At 60.9% G+C, this 16,456-nt stretch overlaps 2 protein-coding genes across 7 annotated transcripts; one reads left to right on the top strand and one right to left on the bottom strand.

The window, feature by feature from the left end:
- Positions 1-1,671: 1,671 nt before the first annotated feature.
- Positions 1,672-6,971, top strand: KLC3 (kinesin light chain 3). 2 transcript variants are annotated; one of them, XM_087970317.1, is made up of 12 exons: positions 1,672-2,033; positions 2,802-3,032; positions 3,338-3,621; positions 3,815-3,902; positions 4,031-4,132; positions 4,926-5,099; positions 5,446-5,541; positions 5,597-5,600; positions 5,666-5,706; positions 5,950-6,074; positions 6,151-6,217; positions 6,619-6,785. In XM_087970317.1, the coding sequence occupies exons 1-12, from the start codon at positions 1,746-1,748 to the stop codon at positions 6,673-6,675; spliced, it is 1,557 nt and encodes a 518-aa protein (XP_087826443.1). In that variant the 5' UTR covers positions 1,672-1,745; the 3' UTR covers positions 6,676-6,785. The 2 variants fall into 2 exon arrangements, 1 of the variants encoding a protein (XP_087826443.1); XR_015750399.1 differs by lacking the exon at positions 5,597-5,600 and having other exon boundaries at positions 1,691-2,033; positions 5,446-5,544; positions 6,619-6,971.
- ERCC2 (ERCC excision repair 2, TFIIH core complex helicase subunit) lies at positions 6,971-16,456 on the bottom strand. Of its 5 annotated transcripts, XM_087970316.1 has the most exons (22): positions 16,239-16,456; positions 15,964-16,063; positions 15,567-15,629; positions 15,330-15,443; positions 14,992-15,108; positions 14,357-14,473; positions 13,118-13,241; positions 12,200-12,296; positions 11,846-11,979; positions 11,464-11,632; positions 11,176-11,294; positions 10,480-10,549; positions 10,277-10,350; positions 10,075-10,175; positions 9,885-9,948; positions 9,603-9,724; positions 8,781-8,873; positions 8,540-8,612; positions 8,295-8,365; positions 7,881-8,024; positions 7,667-7,810; positions 6,971-7,424 (listed from the first exon to the last, which is right to left on the bottom strand). In XM_087970316.1, exons 1-22 carry the CDS (start codon positions 16,241-16,243, stop codon positions 7,332-7,334), a joined length of 2,208 nt encoding a protein of 735 aa, XP_087826442.1. In that variant the 5' UTR covers positions 16,244-16,456; the 3' UTR covers positions 6,971-7,331. The 5 variants fall into 5 exon arrangements, with proteins under 5 accessions (XP_087826442.1, XP_087826441.1, XP_087826438.1 ...); XM_087970315.1 differs by lacking the exons at positions 15,964-16,063; positions 16,239-16,456 and adding an exon at positions 15,783-15,859; XM_087970312.1 differs by lacking the exons at positions 10,075-10,175; positions 15,964-16,063; positions 16,239-16,456 and adding an exon at positions 15,783-15,910 and having other exon boundaries at positions 10,281-10,350.

The following is a 16,456-nucleotide window of genomic DNA, read 5'->3' as shown; positions in this document are numbered from 1 at the left end:
GGCTCCACTCGGTGTATCCCACGGGGAAGCGTGGCGGATCCTGCCGAGGAGAAGGCAGCAGCCGCCGTGGAGAGCGGGGAGGGAGGCGCTTGTCTGTGAGGAACGTACAAGGGGGGGAAAGGAGCATTTCACAGAATATCTAGCTTTGTGCAAAACACTTCCTCCGCCACAGAAGAGGGTTGCGATGACGTTTATCTTTGCACTGCCTCAACAGGGCCCGGGTTAGTGTGAAGGGGTTTGGCTGTTTTCTTGAACAAGTTTCCTGATCATATTAGCACTGAAGATGTTCCCTAGTTGGGTCATGAAATGTCTACAAGAAAACAGCCAAGCTCAGAGAGCCCCCAGGAAAGAGCACTGCCGCTGTTTTAGGAGCAGGGGTGGCACGGAGGCCCTTCTGGAAAGCTTCCACAAACCAGCATCCTTGCCCTGGTGGCTGCAGACATAAGAATAGCGCCTCAGCTCGGCAGATGTGGTGCAAGAGAAAGGCCCTCTGCCAACCACAAGTGTTCTCATGGAGTATTATTGTGTAGCGCTCTGGTTGCCAGACCTCCAAATTATGGATACGTTTTTATTTCTAAAAATGTGGCAAGAAGGCAAATGGAGGGCAAACTGGAAAGATGATGATGGCAGGAACTAAAAGAACGCTGGGGCAAATTTTGCTTCCTTGTCGCTGTGATATTGACTCTGTAAACCGCTTAGAGAGGGCTGTGAAGCAGCCTATCCCTCCTCGCGCTCCCAGGACCCAGGTTTTCTAGGGCAGCAGCTGGCGGGAGGGTGAAATGAGAGCAAAGCAGGGCCTCCTCTAAGCAGCAGGCTTGCCCACTACAGATGGGCAGTATTTCTGCACAGGCTGCATTAAGCAGAGAGGCGCCCACTGAGAAAGAGGAAGCAGCCACCAGGGCCAGAGGGCGCACCAGCCACCCCCCTGTCAGCTGAGGGGAGTGGGCAGCCCGGAGGGCTCTCCCTTGGGGCCCTCTGAAGGGGCCGGGCAGCCAGTCTGCGCCCAGCACAGCCTCAGGAAGCCCTGCTGCCTGGTGGCCTGAGGGCGGGGGAGCCTTGATCCGGGCCGAAGGAGACCCAGCCCAGCTTCTTCAAAGGCGGAGAAGTCAGGCGGGCGAGGAGTCTTCCTTCGGGAGGCGTGTGTGTGGCTGCAGACAGGCTTGGCCAAGAAGCGTGTTGCTGCCTGCTTTCTGGTGGCAGCATCCAGCTGGAGAGACTGGTTTGGGATCCAGCTGTGTGGATCCAGCAGGCAGCTTCCCCAAAGGGCCTGGGCCGGGGGGGGGCAGCCTCCCAGATCCACCTGGCTGTAACCCAAGGGCTCCTGCATTCTGGGGCCGGAAGTTTCAGTCCCTCCCACCCCATCAACTTCTCTAGCTGATGTTCCTTCTGATTAATAGAGCCTGGGTAAAAAAAGATCAGGTTTGGAGACCCAAAATGCCTCTGAGAGTGTGCAGAGGGCTCGGATAACCTTCATGTCTAGGATTAAAACAGGGAACTCCAACTTGACGTGTTTAAGACTTGGGGACTGCAACTCCCAGAATTCCTCAGCCAGCGCCGGCTGGGGAATTCTGGGAGTTGAAGTCCACAAGTCTTAAAGTCGCCCAGGTTGGAGGCCCCTGGAGTGGGGGACACGCTCCCAGCCATGAGGGACAACTGCCAGAGGGGCTCCTCCTTTGCCTTCTAGAAGGGCCCCCCGAGACGCCAGGACCTCGGAGCCCTCCTTCCTTGGGCCAGCGTGGCCTGCCATGTCCATCATGGTGGGCCTGGATGACAGCCGATCGGAGAGGGTGACGGGCGATGACATCATCCTCCAGACGCGCCAGGTGATGAGGGGCCTGGAAGCCCTGCGCAGCGAGAACTGGAGCATCCGCCACTGGCTGCAGGAGGCTCTGCTGAAGGAGCAGCAGCTGATGGACGAGAGGGAGGGCCCCCTGGCGGCCGCTGAAGCCCAGGCCCTGGAGCTCCTGGAGGAGAAGCAGGACCTCGTCTGCCGGAGCCTGGAAGGCATAGAGCTGGGCATTGCGGAAGGCCAGGTACCGCGGGATCCCCGAGGGAGGCCGCCAGGGGACGCTCGGCTGGCTGTGACCTCATGGAGCACCAGGAAGCTCAAGGAGCCCTTGGGGAGGGAGTTCCCGGGGGGCGCTTTGCATGGGCCTGGGAGGTGGTGCTAGCAGGGGCCACCAGGAAAGGTCAAGGGTGCCCATTTGTCCTGACCGTCCCTGGGTTGTGTCGGGTGCCTTCCAATGGTTTGGTTTTCAGCACTTTATTGGTTGAGGATGGGAGCTTGGAGGTCTTCTAGTCACCCTCCCTGCTGAAGCAGGAGACCCTCCCCCATTTCGGGCAAGCGGCTGTCCAGTGGAGAGCCCACGGCTGCTGGAGGGAAGCCGTTCCCCGGGCTGATTGTCCTGGCTTGCTTCTCTCCCTGGTGCGTTTCCATCCGTTGCTTCTCGTCCTGCCTTCAGGGGCTTTGGAGGAGAGCGTGACCCAACTCCAATATATGAGAATTGAGTATAATTGCAAACACAAGCAATAGAACATGGAACATTTATCAACATAAAGTTATAAAAGTTAGTTGATCAAAATATAAAAATAATGTTACTCTCTTATTCTACTGCGCCCAAAGGAGTAGGAAGCCAAAGCCTTTTTTCTCTTTTCCCATTTTCGTCCTTTTTCCTTCGATCTCTGAGAGCCGCTTCTTGCGGCTCTGCACAGCCCCGGTCCCTGCCCTGCTCCCCCACAGCCCCTCTGGGTCTCCTGCGGGCAAAGGCTGCCGTTGCTGAGCGGCCCCTTCCTCCCCGCAGATGTTGATCGCCCTCTCCTCGCACATGGGGGCGCTGGAGGCGGAGAAGCAGAAGCTGCGGGCCCAGGTGAGGCGCCTGGGCCAGGAGAACCTCTGGCTGCGGGAGGAGCTGGCCAGCACCCAGCTGAGGCTCCAGCACAGCGTGGAGGCCGTGGCTCAGCTGGAGGAGGAGAACAAGCACCTGCGCTTCCTCAACCAGCTCAAGCACTACGAGCCCCCCCGGGAGGAGCAGGTGCGGCCTGGGGGGCTTTTCTCAGGTGGGGGGACGTTTGTGGACGAGGCGCCTCCTGTGTTCCTCCGGGTCAGGTGGCTGACGGCTGAAAGAATCCAAGTCAGAAAGAAATTTTGAAGGTTCCTAGGAACCTTTGACCCCGAGTCCAATCTTTGGTCCAAATTATTTGGGTGCTCAGAGACGGCGGAGGAGGAGGTGGGGAGGGCGAGGGCTGGATCCTGCCTCCCTGGCTCCAAAGCCTACTATTGGGGGGAGCTTCCTACGTCCTCCTGCCCCCACTCGACTCTCCCAGGTTCTCCTTGCAGGTGGAGGTGGAGGAAACCTTCCTCAGCACGGAGGACGACCCGGCGTTGTGTCCTGCAGAGCGGCAGAGCCCGGGTGCCGCCGCCTTGGCAGCCCAGCAGGGCGGGTACGAGATCCCGGCACGCCTGCGGACGCTGCACAACCTGGTGATCCAGTACGCGTCTCAAGGCCGCTACGAGGTGGCGGTGCCGCTTTGCAAGCAGGCCCTGGAGGACCTGGAGAAGAGCTCTGGGCACAGCCACCCAGACGTGGCCACCATGCTCAATATCCTGGCCCTGGTCTACCGGTAAGATAGGCGAGGGGCCTGGACCCCGTCCAGCAGGCGCTGCTTCTGGGGGGCACACAGAAAGATCGGGAGGCCGTGGGGCTCCGGGGCTGCGTTTCTCTGCCCCCCACCCCACCCCCGCAGTCCTCGGAGCTGCAGCTGCGTCCTGGGTTGCCCTGGCACCGCCTGCCTCTCCCTGCTTCTCCCCTTGCAGGGACCAGAACAAGTACAAGGAGGCCACGGAGCTGCTCAACCACGCCCTGGACATTCGGGAGCAGGCGCTGGGCATGGAACACCCTTCGGTGAGTGAGGCTGGCGCTGTGTGGAGGAGGGAGGGGGCACCCGGCTTGGCCCCGTGCCAAAGGCCACCGTTTTATATGCTGCTCCTGAGGGTCTTTGCTCTCGTGAAGCCTCCCTTTGTCCCTGCCAGGTGGCTGCCACCCTGAACAACTTGGCTGTGCTGTATGGCAAGCGAGGGAAGTACCAGGACGCTGAGCCTCTGTGCAAGAGGGCCCTGGAGATCCGAGAGAAGGTAGACAGCCACACCCAGGCCACTCCCAGTCCTTGGCCTGTTTATTTGCTTATTCATTTTATTTATTTATAATAAAGACAGAAAATTCATTGCCTGCCCATCTTAGAATAACTCTGGGCTGCTTACAATAATACAAGATAAGCTTTATCTATGCCAAACGCATAAATAAGTGAATGCAACCGAGGGCCACAGTCCAATTAAAGATGGAGAAGGAGAGGGCTGCAGCTCGCCCCCAGCCGGGCAGGGAGGGCACCGAAGCCCCCCTTCCCACCCCAGGAAATTCTGGGTCACCGCCTTTCAGTTCCTGGGGAGAGCCAGTGGGTTTCTGGCCAGCTTTTCCTGCCCTGGTGCCTCCAGGCAGAGTTGGAAAGGTTTAGATCTGGAGGGGGAGGAAGAACCAGCAATTGGACTCCCCCCCCCTCAACCTCCCAGTTGGGCAGAAGCGTCCTTGGCCCAGGCAGGAGCAGTGAGGGGGAGAAGCCCTGGAGGCCGGAAAGGGGGGAGGGCCCTGACACCTATGGAGGTGGCTGCTGTAGACCACTTGTGGACTTCAACTCCCAGAATTCCTCAGCCAGCTATGCTGAGGAATTCTGGGAGTTGAAGTCCACAAGTCATCAAGTGGCCAAGGGGGGTGGAGACCCCTGCTATAAACCAGGGTGAGCCTTCTAGGGCTTGGGGAGCCGCCCTCTTTTCAGACCTCCTGCCATCGGGGAGGGGCAAGGAGCCCCGCCTGGGCGCTGCCCAGCTGCACCAGCAGCACATCAGCTGAGCACGGCTGCCCTTTCCCCCACAGGCGCTGGGCAGCAACCATCCAGATGTGGCCAAGCAGCTCAACAACCTGGCCCTCTTGTGCCAAAACCAGGGCAAGTTCGACGAGGTGGAGCAGTATTACCAGCGGGCCCTTCGCATCTATCAGACCCAGCTGGGCCCCAATGACTGCAACGTGGCCAAGACCAAGAATAACCTGGTAATCCGGAGGGCGGAGCTGGGGGGGTGGTTGGAGTTTCTCCCCAGGACTTTGAGGGTTAGCACCGCCTCTGACGTCCTGCCTGGGCGAGTCTCTTCCAGGGAAACAGGTTCAAGGGAGGGCAACATTGGCCAATGGCGAGGCTTTAAAACTGAGCCGGGATCTCCAGTTCTTCGCTCCCCGCCTGCAGGCAGAAGTAGAAGCATCCCAGCCAAAGGAGCCGCTTTTTCCTGGGGGGATTCCTCCTGGGTGGGACCAATTGCTGCCCACCCAGGGGTGTCCATGGGGGTGTACTGGAGGGGAGGGGCTCACCTCCCCCTGCCCCTTCCTCCCTCTCGCCGGCCAGGCCTCCTGTTTCGTGAAGCAGGGCAAGTTCCCGCAGGCTGAGCAGCTGTACAAGGAGATCCTCTCCCTGCAGGACCAGGAGCTGAGCCCCCCAGGGGCGGTAAGAGCCCAGCGCTGGGCAGCCCTTTCCCCTGGGGGGGGGGGCGAGGCAGGGCGGTGCCCGGGTCCTCAGCATCTGGATACACCTCTTGAAACCCCTCCCCTCCCTGCCTCTTCCTCAGATTATAGCTGGACAGGAGCTGGCAACACCTGGGAAGGGCAGGTGAGTCCTTTGGAGACCGACCCTCTGCAGAGGGATGGGGGGGGGCACGGAGAGCAAATCCTTTAAGCTGCTTCTCCCTGGCACCGCTGCCTCCCCCCCGAGCCTTGCCAGCTGAGCCAACCGAGAGGGAGGTGAAGAGGGCGGCAGGGGGGCTGTGGCTACCTCCAGCTGCCATCTTGGACTGCAGGTGGTTGGGGGGAGAAGGCCCCCAAGTTTTGATCTGCCCCCCCCCCTTCTCTCCAGGAGGGGATGAGGCGCAGCAGCTCCTTCTCTCGCTTCCGGGAGTCCCTCAAACGCAGCAGTGAGAAGCTGGTCACCAAGCTGCGGGGCCAAGCGGTGGGGCAGCCCAAGGTCGCCGCAGGCCCCAGGTGAGTTGGGGCTCCCCAGGCGCCTCCATGGCAAGCCTGGCCTTGGGAAGAGCTGAAGTGGGCCTCTCTTCCTCAGGATGACGCGGGCCACGTCCCTCAGCACGCTGCATGTGAATGAGGCTGCAGCTGCCGCAGCCCCAAAGGTGAGTCCACCGCGCTCGGCAGCCGTTGCAACCCAGGGCCGTGGCCCCAAGGATGGCTGGGCCTGGCCAGAGCAGGGAGGTCCTGCGGAGGCTGCCTGGGGCAAGGGAAGGAGCCACTGGGCCCCTCTGGCCGGGGCTGGGTAACCCTGGGCCAGTCCCTTCCTTAGCCCTGGGGGTGAGGCCATGGCCAACCGCTTCTGGACAGACAACCTGGCTGCAAACGACTGGAAGGCCCCGCCAGATGCTGAGCCTGGGACACCCGGTGAGCAGGGGGCTCAGCCTTGGCCGAGGCAGCTCCGCTCCGTAATCTGGTTCAGCCCAAGAGAAGCAGCCAGAATTGGTGCATTTCTCCAAGCAGCCTAAAGAGGCCTGAAAGGGGCCCCTCCTCTCCCCTCCCGCAGCCCACCCGGAACCTGAGCACCAGCACCCAGGACCTGACTCACCGCTCCACCCACTAGGCCCGCCGGGGTCACCCGTTGGTTTGAGCGCTTGGCCGAGCGCTGCATGCATGGAAAGTCCTGCCAATTCACGAAGGTCCCTTTCTCAGGAATGGAGCTGCTGCTGCCACCGTCCCAAAGCATCACGGGGGGCGGGGCGCCAGGAAGCTTCACCCCCCCCGGCTATTGCCTTAAACTCCCTGGGGCAGCAGCAGGAGCCTGCGCCCCGCCCCCCAAATCCCACGGTGGCTCTTGTGAAGCCAAGCCTTAGTTTATTTATGCACCTTATTTTCCCTTACATAAAGGCTGCTGGAAATGAAGAATGACTCTTTATTTTGGAGCGGGGAGAGGCCTCTGCGAGCTTTATAGCCCACCCCCAGGTGACTTTGGATGAAAAGGGTCACACGCCTCCCCGGTTCTCTCTCTGTCGCTCTCGCTCTCTCGCACACACAGAGAAAATCCCTTGAGTAGCAACACACTACTCCCTTTATTAAAACCTCAGTCCAGAAATCCAGGATTAGTGGGGAGGGGAGGGCCGAGGGATTGTCGTCCCCCCCGGGCAGCTTCTCTTCTCTACCCCGCTCAGCTCCGCAGTCTGGATGGAGGGATGGCCGGCCAGCCGGGGTCCCTGCCTGCAGAGCGTGATGGCTGGCATGGCTAGCAGCTTCCACCGCCCCTCACACCTGGTGGGCGATTTCGCGCACTCTGCGCAGGGTCTCCTCTGACTGCAGCTGCTCCAAGGTGAGCAGGGAAAGGCCCAGCTGGTCTTCCTGGAAGGGCAGAAAGAGGGGGGAGAGGTCAAGATGCCCCTTGCCAGGACAACCAAGCCCACTTCTGCCCATCACAGAGTCGCTGCCCACAGCTGTTCCACACGGGGGGCAAATTTAAAATAGAAACCCAAATAGGCATGGCTGCCTGGGGAATTCTGGGAGTCCGTCAGCCTTAAAGCTGCCCACTTTGCAGGCCTCTGGGCAACACCGTGCCCCCCTTGCCCCTCCCCCCCCAGGCCCACCTGGCGGAAGGGCTGGGCCATCTGGCGCAGGAAGTGCTTGGCCACCTGCACGGCCTCGTCCAGCGTCAGGTTGAGGTTGGCCTCCGTCAAGTGTTCCTGGATCCAGCGAGGCAGCTTCCCCCGCTTGTCTGCCCGGGCAAAGCGCTGCAGAGAGAGGCGGGATCAGCCGCTGCCTGGCCCTCCGGCCAAGGGCCCCCCCCCCCACGGGGCACACCTTGTCAGCAAAGATCAAGAGGCCGTAGTCGGTCTTGCCGCGAATGGCCCGCCCGACGCACTGGGCCGCGTGGCGCATGGCATCAAACGTCAGGAAGTCGTTTTCGCGGATCTGGAACTGGTTCCTCAGGTACTCCAGCCGGGCCTGGGATGGGAGGAGGTGAGGGTCTTCTCCCTTCCCCCAGGAATCAGCAGGGGTGGGCCAACGCTATGCCAGGTGCACCAGAAGTGTCGTCCCCCATCAGCCAAGCCAACAGCGGGTGGGAAAACGTGCCACTTCTGTCCCGAAGGAGCCCCCCACAAATTGAGGCACTGGGGGAGGGGTTCCCAGACCTTCCCCAGAGAAAACGAAGGCCCTGTTGCCTGAGTGAATCGGAGCAGGAATCGGCCGAGGAGCTGCAGACCTGGAGCTCACCTTCAGGATGCGGCTTTGGGTGTAGACATAGGGGACGCCAAACATGACCACGGCCCTCCCATAGTGGTGAACTGGGGAGGGGAGGAAGTGGGGGGGGGAGGTCAGCGCTGCACCTAAAGAGGCCTTTTCTCTCCAACTTCAAGGCCTTTGTGAGATTAAGGCAAGGCGCCAACTCCGCCCCAGGCCAGCTTCCGTGGCCCCGGATGCCCTTCCAAGCTTCTCCAGGGAGGGGGGGGGTCACTCACCAAAGTCAATCCCTTCGGAGACCTTTCCCCTGGCCACCGACAGCAGGATGGCTCCCCGGCCGTTCTCGCAGGCCTGGGGTGCAAACCAACCGTCCTCTTGTCACCCAAAATCTTTTTACCCCAAAGTCAGAAATGCCGTCAGTGCAGCACGTCCCGCCTCAGGACCAGACTTGGAGGGGAAAGGTACGGGGGAGGGGAGAACCTGCTCAACTGAGCCCCCCGCAGCAAAGGCCCCTCTCACCTCCTGGTACTTCTCCAGGGCCACGCTCGTCTCGGCTCCGTCCTGTGTCTCGATGAAGATGAGCTTGTTCCGCTGGATGTTCTCCAGGATCCCCTGGAGGAGCCCGAGAGGAGAGGGGGGGCAACCCAGCTTCAGAGAGAGACTCTGCAGCCCGGCTCCTGGGCCTCCCCGCCCAGCCTCCCCAGAGCCCGGAGGGGCAGCTGGACGGTTGCTGTGAGACCTGCAGGAGGCCTGGCCTGCTTTGCGCTCTGTTTCCACCCCCCCACCCACCCCGAAGCCTTTCATCTGCATCCCGCTTAAGGACCACAAAGGCAACCCCTGGATCAGCTGCTGAAAGGAGGTCGGAGGTGAAGGTGGCGCCAAGCGGATTATCGGTTTGGAATCCTTATGCAGCCCCCCCCCCAAATGAATTCGGTTGACTTTTATCTAGGGCCAGTTTGCCCCGACTGGAGGGCCAGGCGCTTGGGCACAGGGAGCGTGGCATAAGCTTTGAGCGCCTTCAACGGGGCTCCTGGCAGGAGCACAAGAGGAGCTGGGAGGCTGGAGTCCATCAGGACAGCGGGGGAAGGGAAACCCTCCCCAAATCAAACAGTGGTCAGGCCGGCCTTCTGCAAGACAGGCTGAGCGTCTGACCGAGAGCCAGCCGACCAGTTTGGTCTTGGATGCAACGCGGCCCCATTTTACAAGGCTTTGAGTGTTCCCCCCCTCGAAATTCTCAGGGCAGGAGCAGAAGGCCCCCAAAGCACACACACACACACACACACACACACACACACACACACACACGGGAAAAGCAGCCCGGGCCAAGCCGGCCTGGCGTACCTGCTCATACCAGGAGGCCACGATGTTCTCCATGTACTGATAGCTGGTGAAGAAGGCCACGATGCCATCCGGGACCACGGCCGACATCTCCAGGAGGAGGTTGCCATAGTTGCGGATCACGGCTGCCGGAGAAACACCCTCCCTTCAGGCTCCCAGGCCTTCCCGGCCCCCACAATCCCATGGGGCCCACCCCTCCCTCCCACTGCCCTCCCCTCTTCCGCTAAGCAGCCTGAAGGGACCAGGGAAGGGCTCTGCTGCCCCCTCCCCATCCAAGACCCTCACCAATGTCCTCGCGGGTTTCGAACTTGGAGCTGATGGTCACTTGGTCATTCCCTCGGCCCACAATCTGGAAGGGAAGACGACGAGAGGAAAGGGCCCCAGGGGAGCCAGTTGAGGAGGGGCCTGCCTGGTCCCCCAGGAAGGGGAGGGGAGGAGGGGGACAGCCTGTCCCCTCCTGGCCTCGGGCACTCACCATGGGGCAGAGGCAGGTCCGGGCAAGGGTCATGGTGAAGGTGGCCATGGTCACCGGCCGGAAGTCCAGGATTTGGGGGTACATGTCAAGGGGGAAAGGGTCTACGTGCAGGGAGGAGAGCAGCCGGTCAGGGTGGCAGCTTCCCCCACCTCCAGCCCCACAGAGGGGGCTCCTGCCGCTGGCCAAGAAGGCCCCCCCGCACTCACTCCCGAGGTGATGATGACCGTCTGGAACCGCTCAAAGACGGGCTTGATGGCGATGGAGGCGTCCATGCAGCTGGAAGAGAAGGTTTGCCTGGCGTGGGGCAGCTGGAGGCGAGGCAGGCAGCCCCCCATTTCAGGAGAGGGAGGGCAGAGCCAGGCCCTTCCCAGCCCCACCCAGAGCCTGGCCCCCGGAGCCCCTCACCTGAAGTGCAGGATGGGGTTGAGGATGGTGGGCGTTCTGTCGTCAAAGGGCTCGATGAGGATGGTGAACCCTGGGGACCAAAACGAGAAGAGGCGCTGACGGGGTGGGTGGGGGGGGGGCATGGACACCCCCACATGGCTTGGCTGCCCAGTGGGATCGGGAAGGCCGGCCTCGGCCCCTGGATCCCCTGGGGAGCTCAGAGCCTCATCAAGGGCTTTCTGAAGATCCGAGCCTGCCCCCCGCCTTTGACCCTGTCTCGGGGGCCTCTGGCTGCCCCAAAGGCGCTTTCGCAAAAGGCCGCTGGACTTTCTTGTCCTCTTCCTTTGAAAACGTTTCCCTTCTCGTCCAAGAAGCTCCTTCAGTTCGTATTTCTTCGTTTGGAAGCTTCTTCCTCTCCAGGAACAGAACCAAGGAAGCCCCGATGCCCTTGGCCAAAGCGCCTCCGTTTGGGACGTATCTGTGCTGACTCCAAAGACTCCCAAAGCCCATCAAAGCCGGCAGGCGCAGGAGCCGCGGAGGTTTTCCTTCGGCAAAGATGGCTGCCTCCCGACAGCAGAGCTGCAATGCTCTTGGGCGCCTTCCAGGCCCCTCCCAGGTTCCGCCTGCCAACCCCGAGGGAGGGATGTGGGTGGGGAGGAACTGCAAGGCCTGGGAGGCCCCCAAAGAGAGGCCGGCTGGCTGAAGGAGCCTCCCTACCCTTGGAGTAAGTGCTGACCAAGGTGGCGAAGTTGGAGATGAGGGTGATGGGTGAGAAATCGGAGATGTCCGCGATCTCCAGCGTGCGAAGGAGGCAGCGCAGCCGCTCGGCACAGAACCTGCCAAAACCCAGGAATCGAGGCTGACGTGAGGCCGGCCTGGAACCACCCGCTGGCCCTGGCCAGGCTCTTCCTCCCGCCCCCTCCAAGCAACGGAGCCAGGCTTAGCAGGATGGGCCTGGTGGGGGAAGGGAGGGAGGAGGGAAGGTCCTCTCCTGCCCGCACTCACCGGAGGGGCTTCCGCTCAATGCAGACCTTCTCAAAGATGTCCTTCAGGAAGGACGGGGGGCTCTCCTGGACCACGTGGTGGATGCGCAGCCGGGACTTCAGGTACTCCAGGAGGCGCTTCAGGAAAGCCACAAAGTGCTCCGCTGTGCGGATGTTGCCCGGCACGGCCTCTGCGTGAGGGGAGGGCCAGTCAGGGCAGCGGCTCCAAGGCAGGTCTCAGGGCTGGGATCAAAGGCCACAAGGCCACCTCCCTCAGCAGGAGCAACCGAAGGGCCGAAGGGCCGGGATGGCGCAGCAGCCATCGGCGTTCCCTCCCACCCCACCAGCACCTAAGCATCAGCCCCGCCCCCTCCACCCCGCTGCCCACAGAGGGGCCGACCTACCCTGCAGGATCTCGTCCGGCAGCACCGGGTTGGCCAAATAGACGTCTGTTTCCCGGGCGGCGTTGGCCTCCCGCAACCCCTGCAGCAGCTGCTGATATTCCTCCTTCAGCTTCTGGGCGTCTGTTTCCTTGATCCTGGAAAGGGGGCCGTGGGGAGGGGAGGTGTGGGTGCTCCAACCCTGGAGGCTTTTAAGAGAGCCTGGGCAGCCTCTTTCGGTCCAGGGGGTTGGACTAGAAGACCTCCAGGGTCCCTCCCAACCCAGATGCCGTGCATGCAAGCAGCCCGGGACTCCGTCCTTTGGGCAGAGCAGGAGGCCAGGAAGCGGAGGGGGCGGAAGGAGCGGATCCTGCTCACCTGTGAATGGCGGCCTGGAGCGTGGCCACGTTCCCCTGGCAGCGATCCAGGACCTTCCGGGTGATGTTGACCCCCATGGAGTCGATGCAGACGTTGTCTGTGGGTCAAGGGGGGAGAAGGAAGGGGGGGCCAGTAGGGCTGTCAAAGGGGTCCACGAAAGCGAACCTCCATCGCTTACCTGGACGAGGCTCATGGGGGCAACATGCCGACAGTTGTAGGTTTTAACCCGGGGGCCTCTACAGTACAGGCAGTCCTCCACTTACAACAGTTCACTGAGTGACCATTCAAAGTTATAGCGTCACTGAAAAGAGTAACTTATGACCGACCATTTTTCACACTTAGCACCGTTGCAGCCTCTCCCTGGCCAGAGGATCAAGATTTGGATGCTTAGCCGATTCATATTTATGACGGTCGTAGGGTCCCGGGGTCACACGATCTCCTTTTGCATCCTTCTGACAAACAGTCAATGGGGAAGCCAGATTCACTTAACGACCAGGTGACTAAGTCAACGACTGCAGTGATTCAATTCACAAGGGGGGGAATCAAAAATGAGGCCAAATTCAACTGTCTCAGCACAGAAATTTGGGCTCAATTGTGGTCATAAGTCGAGGACTACCTGTACTTAAGAGGAGAAGAAAAATTATCATCAACTAAGGACAAAGTTGCAACTAAAAAAAGCCCCGAATCTGGGTTCCTTCCAGGCCGCTTGGCTGAGTTCTCGTCCACCCAAATTAAACCGAGTTAATCTCTCAAGGAGGGTTCCTGGCAGGGGATTCTGGGACTTGGAGTCCACAAGCCTTGCAGTGGGAAAAGTCGAGCGACTCGTCTCTAAAGGGAGAAACTGGATCCCAGCGTAGTTTTCAGGCGGCCCAATTCGAGTCCTGCACCAGACCGCTCCCCGGCCCTTCTCACACCTACCGATGTTATGAGCCTCATCGAAAACCACCACCGATTTCTTGGCCAGCTCCTTGGAGACCACGTCCGCAATTTTGGGATCGAGGAGATAGTGGTAACTGTAGACCACGATATTGGCATGGAGGATCTGGTGCAGGTGGGGAGAGAGAGCGGAGCAGAGCTTGGCCTTGGGCCAGGAGGAACCCAGGAACCCCCAACGCGAATCGGAGGGCAGCGAACATATAAGGCTTCTGGGATCGGTTCCTGTACCGAGGCGCCTCTACTCTCAAAGGGAGGACTAAAGGACCAGCCCCAGTTCTATCCATGAGCTAAGACAGGGGAGTCCTTGACTTACGACCACAATTCGGCCCAAAATTTCTGTTTGCTAAGCGACACAGTTGTGAGTTTTGCCCCATTTTTGCAACCTTTCTTGCCAGAGTTTTTAAGTGAATCACTGCCGTTGCTAAGTAACACAATTGTGAAGTGAATCTGACTTCCCCTTGCTTGTCAGAAGGTCACAAAAGTGGATCACGTGATCCCGGGACACTACAACCGTCCTAAATACGAGTCGCTTACCAATTCTGATCGCGTGGCCAGGCGGATGCTGCTACGGTCGTTAAGTGTGAAAATGGGTCATAAGTCACTTTTCAGTGCCATTGTAACTTTAGTGGCCGCTAAACGAACTGTTGTGAGTCAAGGACTACCTATACGCTTAATTAAATTAATTAATTAAAATGCACTGATCTCCCCTCGCTGCAAAGCTACCTAGGCAGACTTTCTGAGGACGGAGGGAAACTTCAGAATGAGACCGTCGCCTTGGGAGATTGACGGGCGATTTGGGTTCTGGGCTCAAACGCTCAGAGAAAAACGGGATGAGAAACTGGCATTCGGGGTGCTGAATCTCCTCCTGACAGAACTGCTGTGGGAGGCTCAAGGCCCCCGTAGGACCAACCTTACTCGGTCGCTGTGCAGCTCTTGGCAGGCACCCCTAGCTCAGGCTCTGCTGCTGCAGCAGCACCTTTCTCCTTTGGCATCTCAGGGTCTTGCCCCCACCAGAGCTAATCTGACCAAGAGACCCCCGCAAACACACGGAGAGCCAACCCTTCTCCTTCCTAGCATGGATGGCGTTACCTGGTTTGTGCAATGAAACGCCTGCAAGGAAACAACCAAGCTCAGAGAGCACCCAGGACCCTTCAAGGAGACCCCTTTTGCCTTAGAGGGGAGGGGGCTCGTGTCCTCAAGCCGGCCAGCCAGCTCTCTTACCGAGTAGCGGGCAAGGAAGTAGGGGCACCAGCCCTTCTGCTGACCGTAGGCCTTCAGGTCATCCAAGTTATAGACGCCGTAAGGAAGAGGCACCTGGCGACCGCTGGCATCAAATTCCTGCAGGGAATCACAGCAGGGCTGAACGAATCTCCTGGCCCCGGCCTTACGGACAAGCCAAAATGGTTTTCGGCTGCTCAATTTCTCAAAAGGCATTTCTCCCACCAAACATACTTTGAGGGGAAAAAATGCCTCTGGACATTTGTGTAACTTTCATGCAGAGTTTCCTGAAATTCCCCCCCCCCCCTGAATGACAGAGATCAATGGGGAAAAGAGGGGGCAGCATTGGTCCACCTCACTTTTCCCTCCGGCCTCTTGCGCCCCAGGGGAGAAGTCCACGGCCCCACCCGGCCCTCCTCCCAGGGGCCTTCCACTGCCTGCACCCCCCACCAGTGGGGGATTCAATTTTTTTACTACCGGTTCTGCGGGCGTGGCAGGGGATGGATCCTGTAAAAATCTCCAGTCAAAAGGTGGTATTTACCAGATCTCCGAACTACTCAAAATTTCTACTACCGGTTCTCCAGAACAGGCCAGAACCTGCTGAATCCCACCTTTGTCCCCGTGCGCTTCAGCCTTACCTCAAAGAAGCGGCAAGAGGGAAGACTGCCATCCTGCTGGTGCTGAGCCCGGATGTACGAGGCAGTCAGGCTGAAGCACTTGCTGTCCACCTCCTTCCCGAAGCGCAGGCCGCTCACCTATGACAAGAAGGGAGGGGTCTGAGAAGAAGGGGCACGGGCCCCACATCACCTCCCTGCCTCCCAGGGAATTCAGTGGCCGTGGCCCCAGGTGGCCCGGGAACTCTTAGCAGAGAGAGCGGGCCATTCTCGCTCCTGCCGCCCAGGGTGGTGGGCTGGAGGACAGGTGGCCGAGGGGGCTCCCCAAACAGCCCTCCCGGCCCTTCCGCCAGCAGAGGCACCTCGGGGTGGATGCACAGGTTCTTCCTGGAGCTGAGGGCCAAGCCCAAGAAGGGCAGCTTCTGCCCCGTCTGCTTCTCGTGGAAGTGCACCAGCTTCCGCAGCTCCTCAATCACCTGGAGGGGGGAGAAGCCCAGCGGCTGGCAATGGAGAGGCTCCCAGACGCACCCCCGCCCCTCCCTCCCCCCATCCAAGGGCCTCTCTCCCGGGGCCGTCTCCCCCATGCCTCCCCCCGGTACCTTCTCAATCTCCGGGACGGTCCTGGAGCAGTAGATGAGCTTGGTCACCTCCAGCGGGTAAGCCTGGGGGAGAGGGCGGGCTTAGAGGGCTACGCTTGGGGGGGGGCTGCTGGAAGAAAAGCAGGCCGAGTCGGAGGGGGTCCCCCACCCGCACCCCGCAGTCTCCGCCGGGAAAGGGGCCGCCGGCTGCGGGGGGCTCGGCCCCCGGATACTCACGCGCTGGTAGGCCAGGATGAGCGCCAGGAGGGAGATGGTCTTCCCGGTGCCCGAGGGCATCTCCAGCACCCGTGGCCCTGCGGGGGCGAAGGGGGGCGTCAGGGGCCGGCGGGGGCCCGGGGCGCGGAGGCGGGACCTGAGTTCCAGTCCTGACCCAACCCCCCGCCCTCCCCCGGCCCACCTTGGCGTCCAGCGTCCGCTTCAGCTCCAGCATGTAGGAGAACTGCTCGGGGTAGATGTAGTCGTGCGGGAAGAGCACCAGCAGCCCGTCGATGTTCAGCCTGCGCAGAGGGAGCGAGTGGCCGAGCGTCCCCGGGCACACCGCCCCCGGCGCCCCGGCCGGCCCCCTCCCCGCCTCCCATCCTCCCCAGCCCGCAGAGGGCAAACGCCCGGCAGACCCTCCGGCGACCCCCGCGCGAGTGGTGTCTGCCAGACGCCCTCCCCCCCGCCGCTCACTTCATGGTTTCGTCCGCGGCGCGGGCGCTGCTGCGAAGTTCTCACTCCGGTCCTCTCAAAGGAACACGGTTCCTTCGGTCGCCTCTCTGCTCCTTCTATCGCTCTCGATCCCATTGGCTCACCACACTCCCCGGCGGCGGCCTCAGTGGCTGATCTGAAAAGAGCCCGCCTCCGCCCGCTATCAGACTTCCTGCCCCGCGTTCGGCTGCGCAGCGCGC

This window comes from Notechis scutatus, chromosome 8, assembly GCF_049901735.1.
Source record: "Notechis scutatus isolate UNSWTSFEM ecotype Mainland chromosome 8, rNotScu1.2, whole genome shotgun sequence".
Taxonomy (NCBI): domain Eukaryota; kingdom Metazoa; phylum Chordata; class Lepidosauria; order Squamata; family Elapidae; genus Notechis; species Notechis scutatus.
The sequence above is the reverse complement of the archived record's forward strand: the minus strand, read 5'-3'. Positions and strand labels throughout refer to the sequence as shown.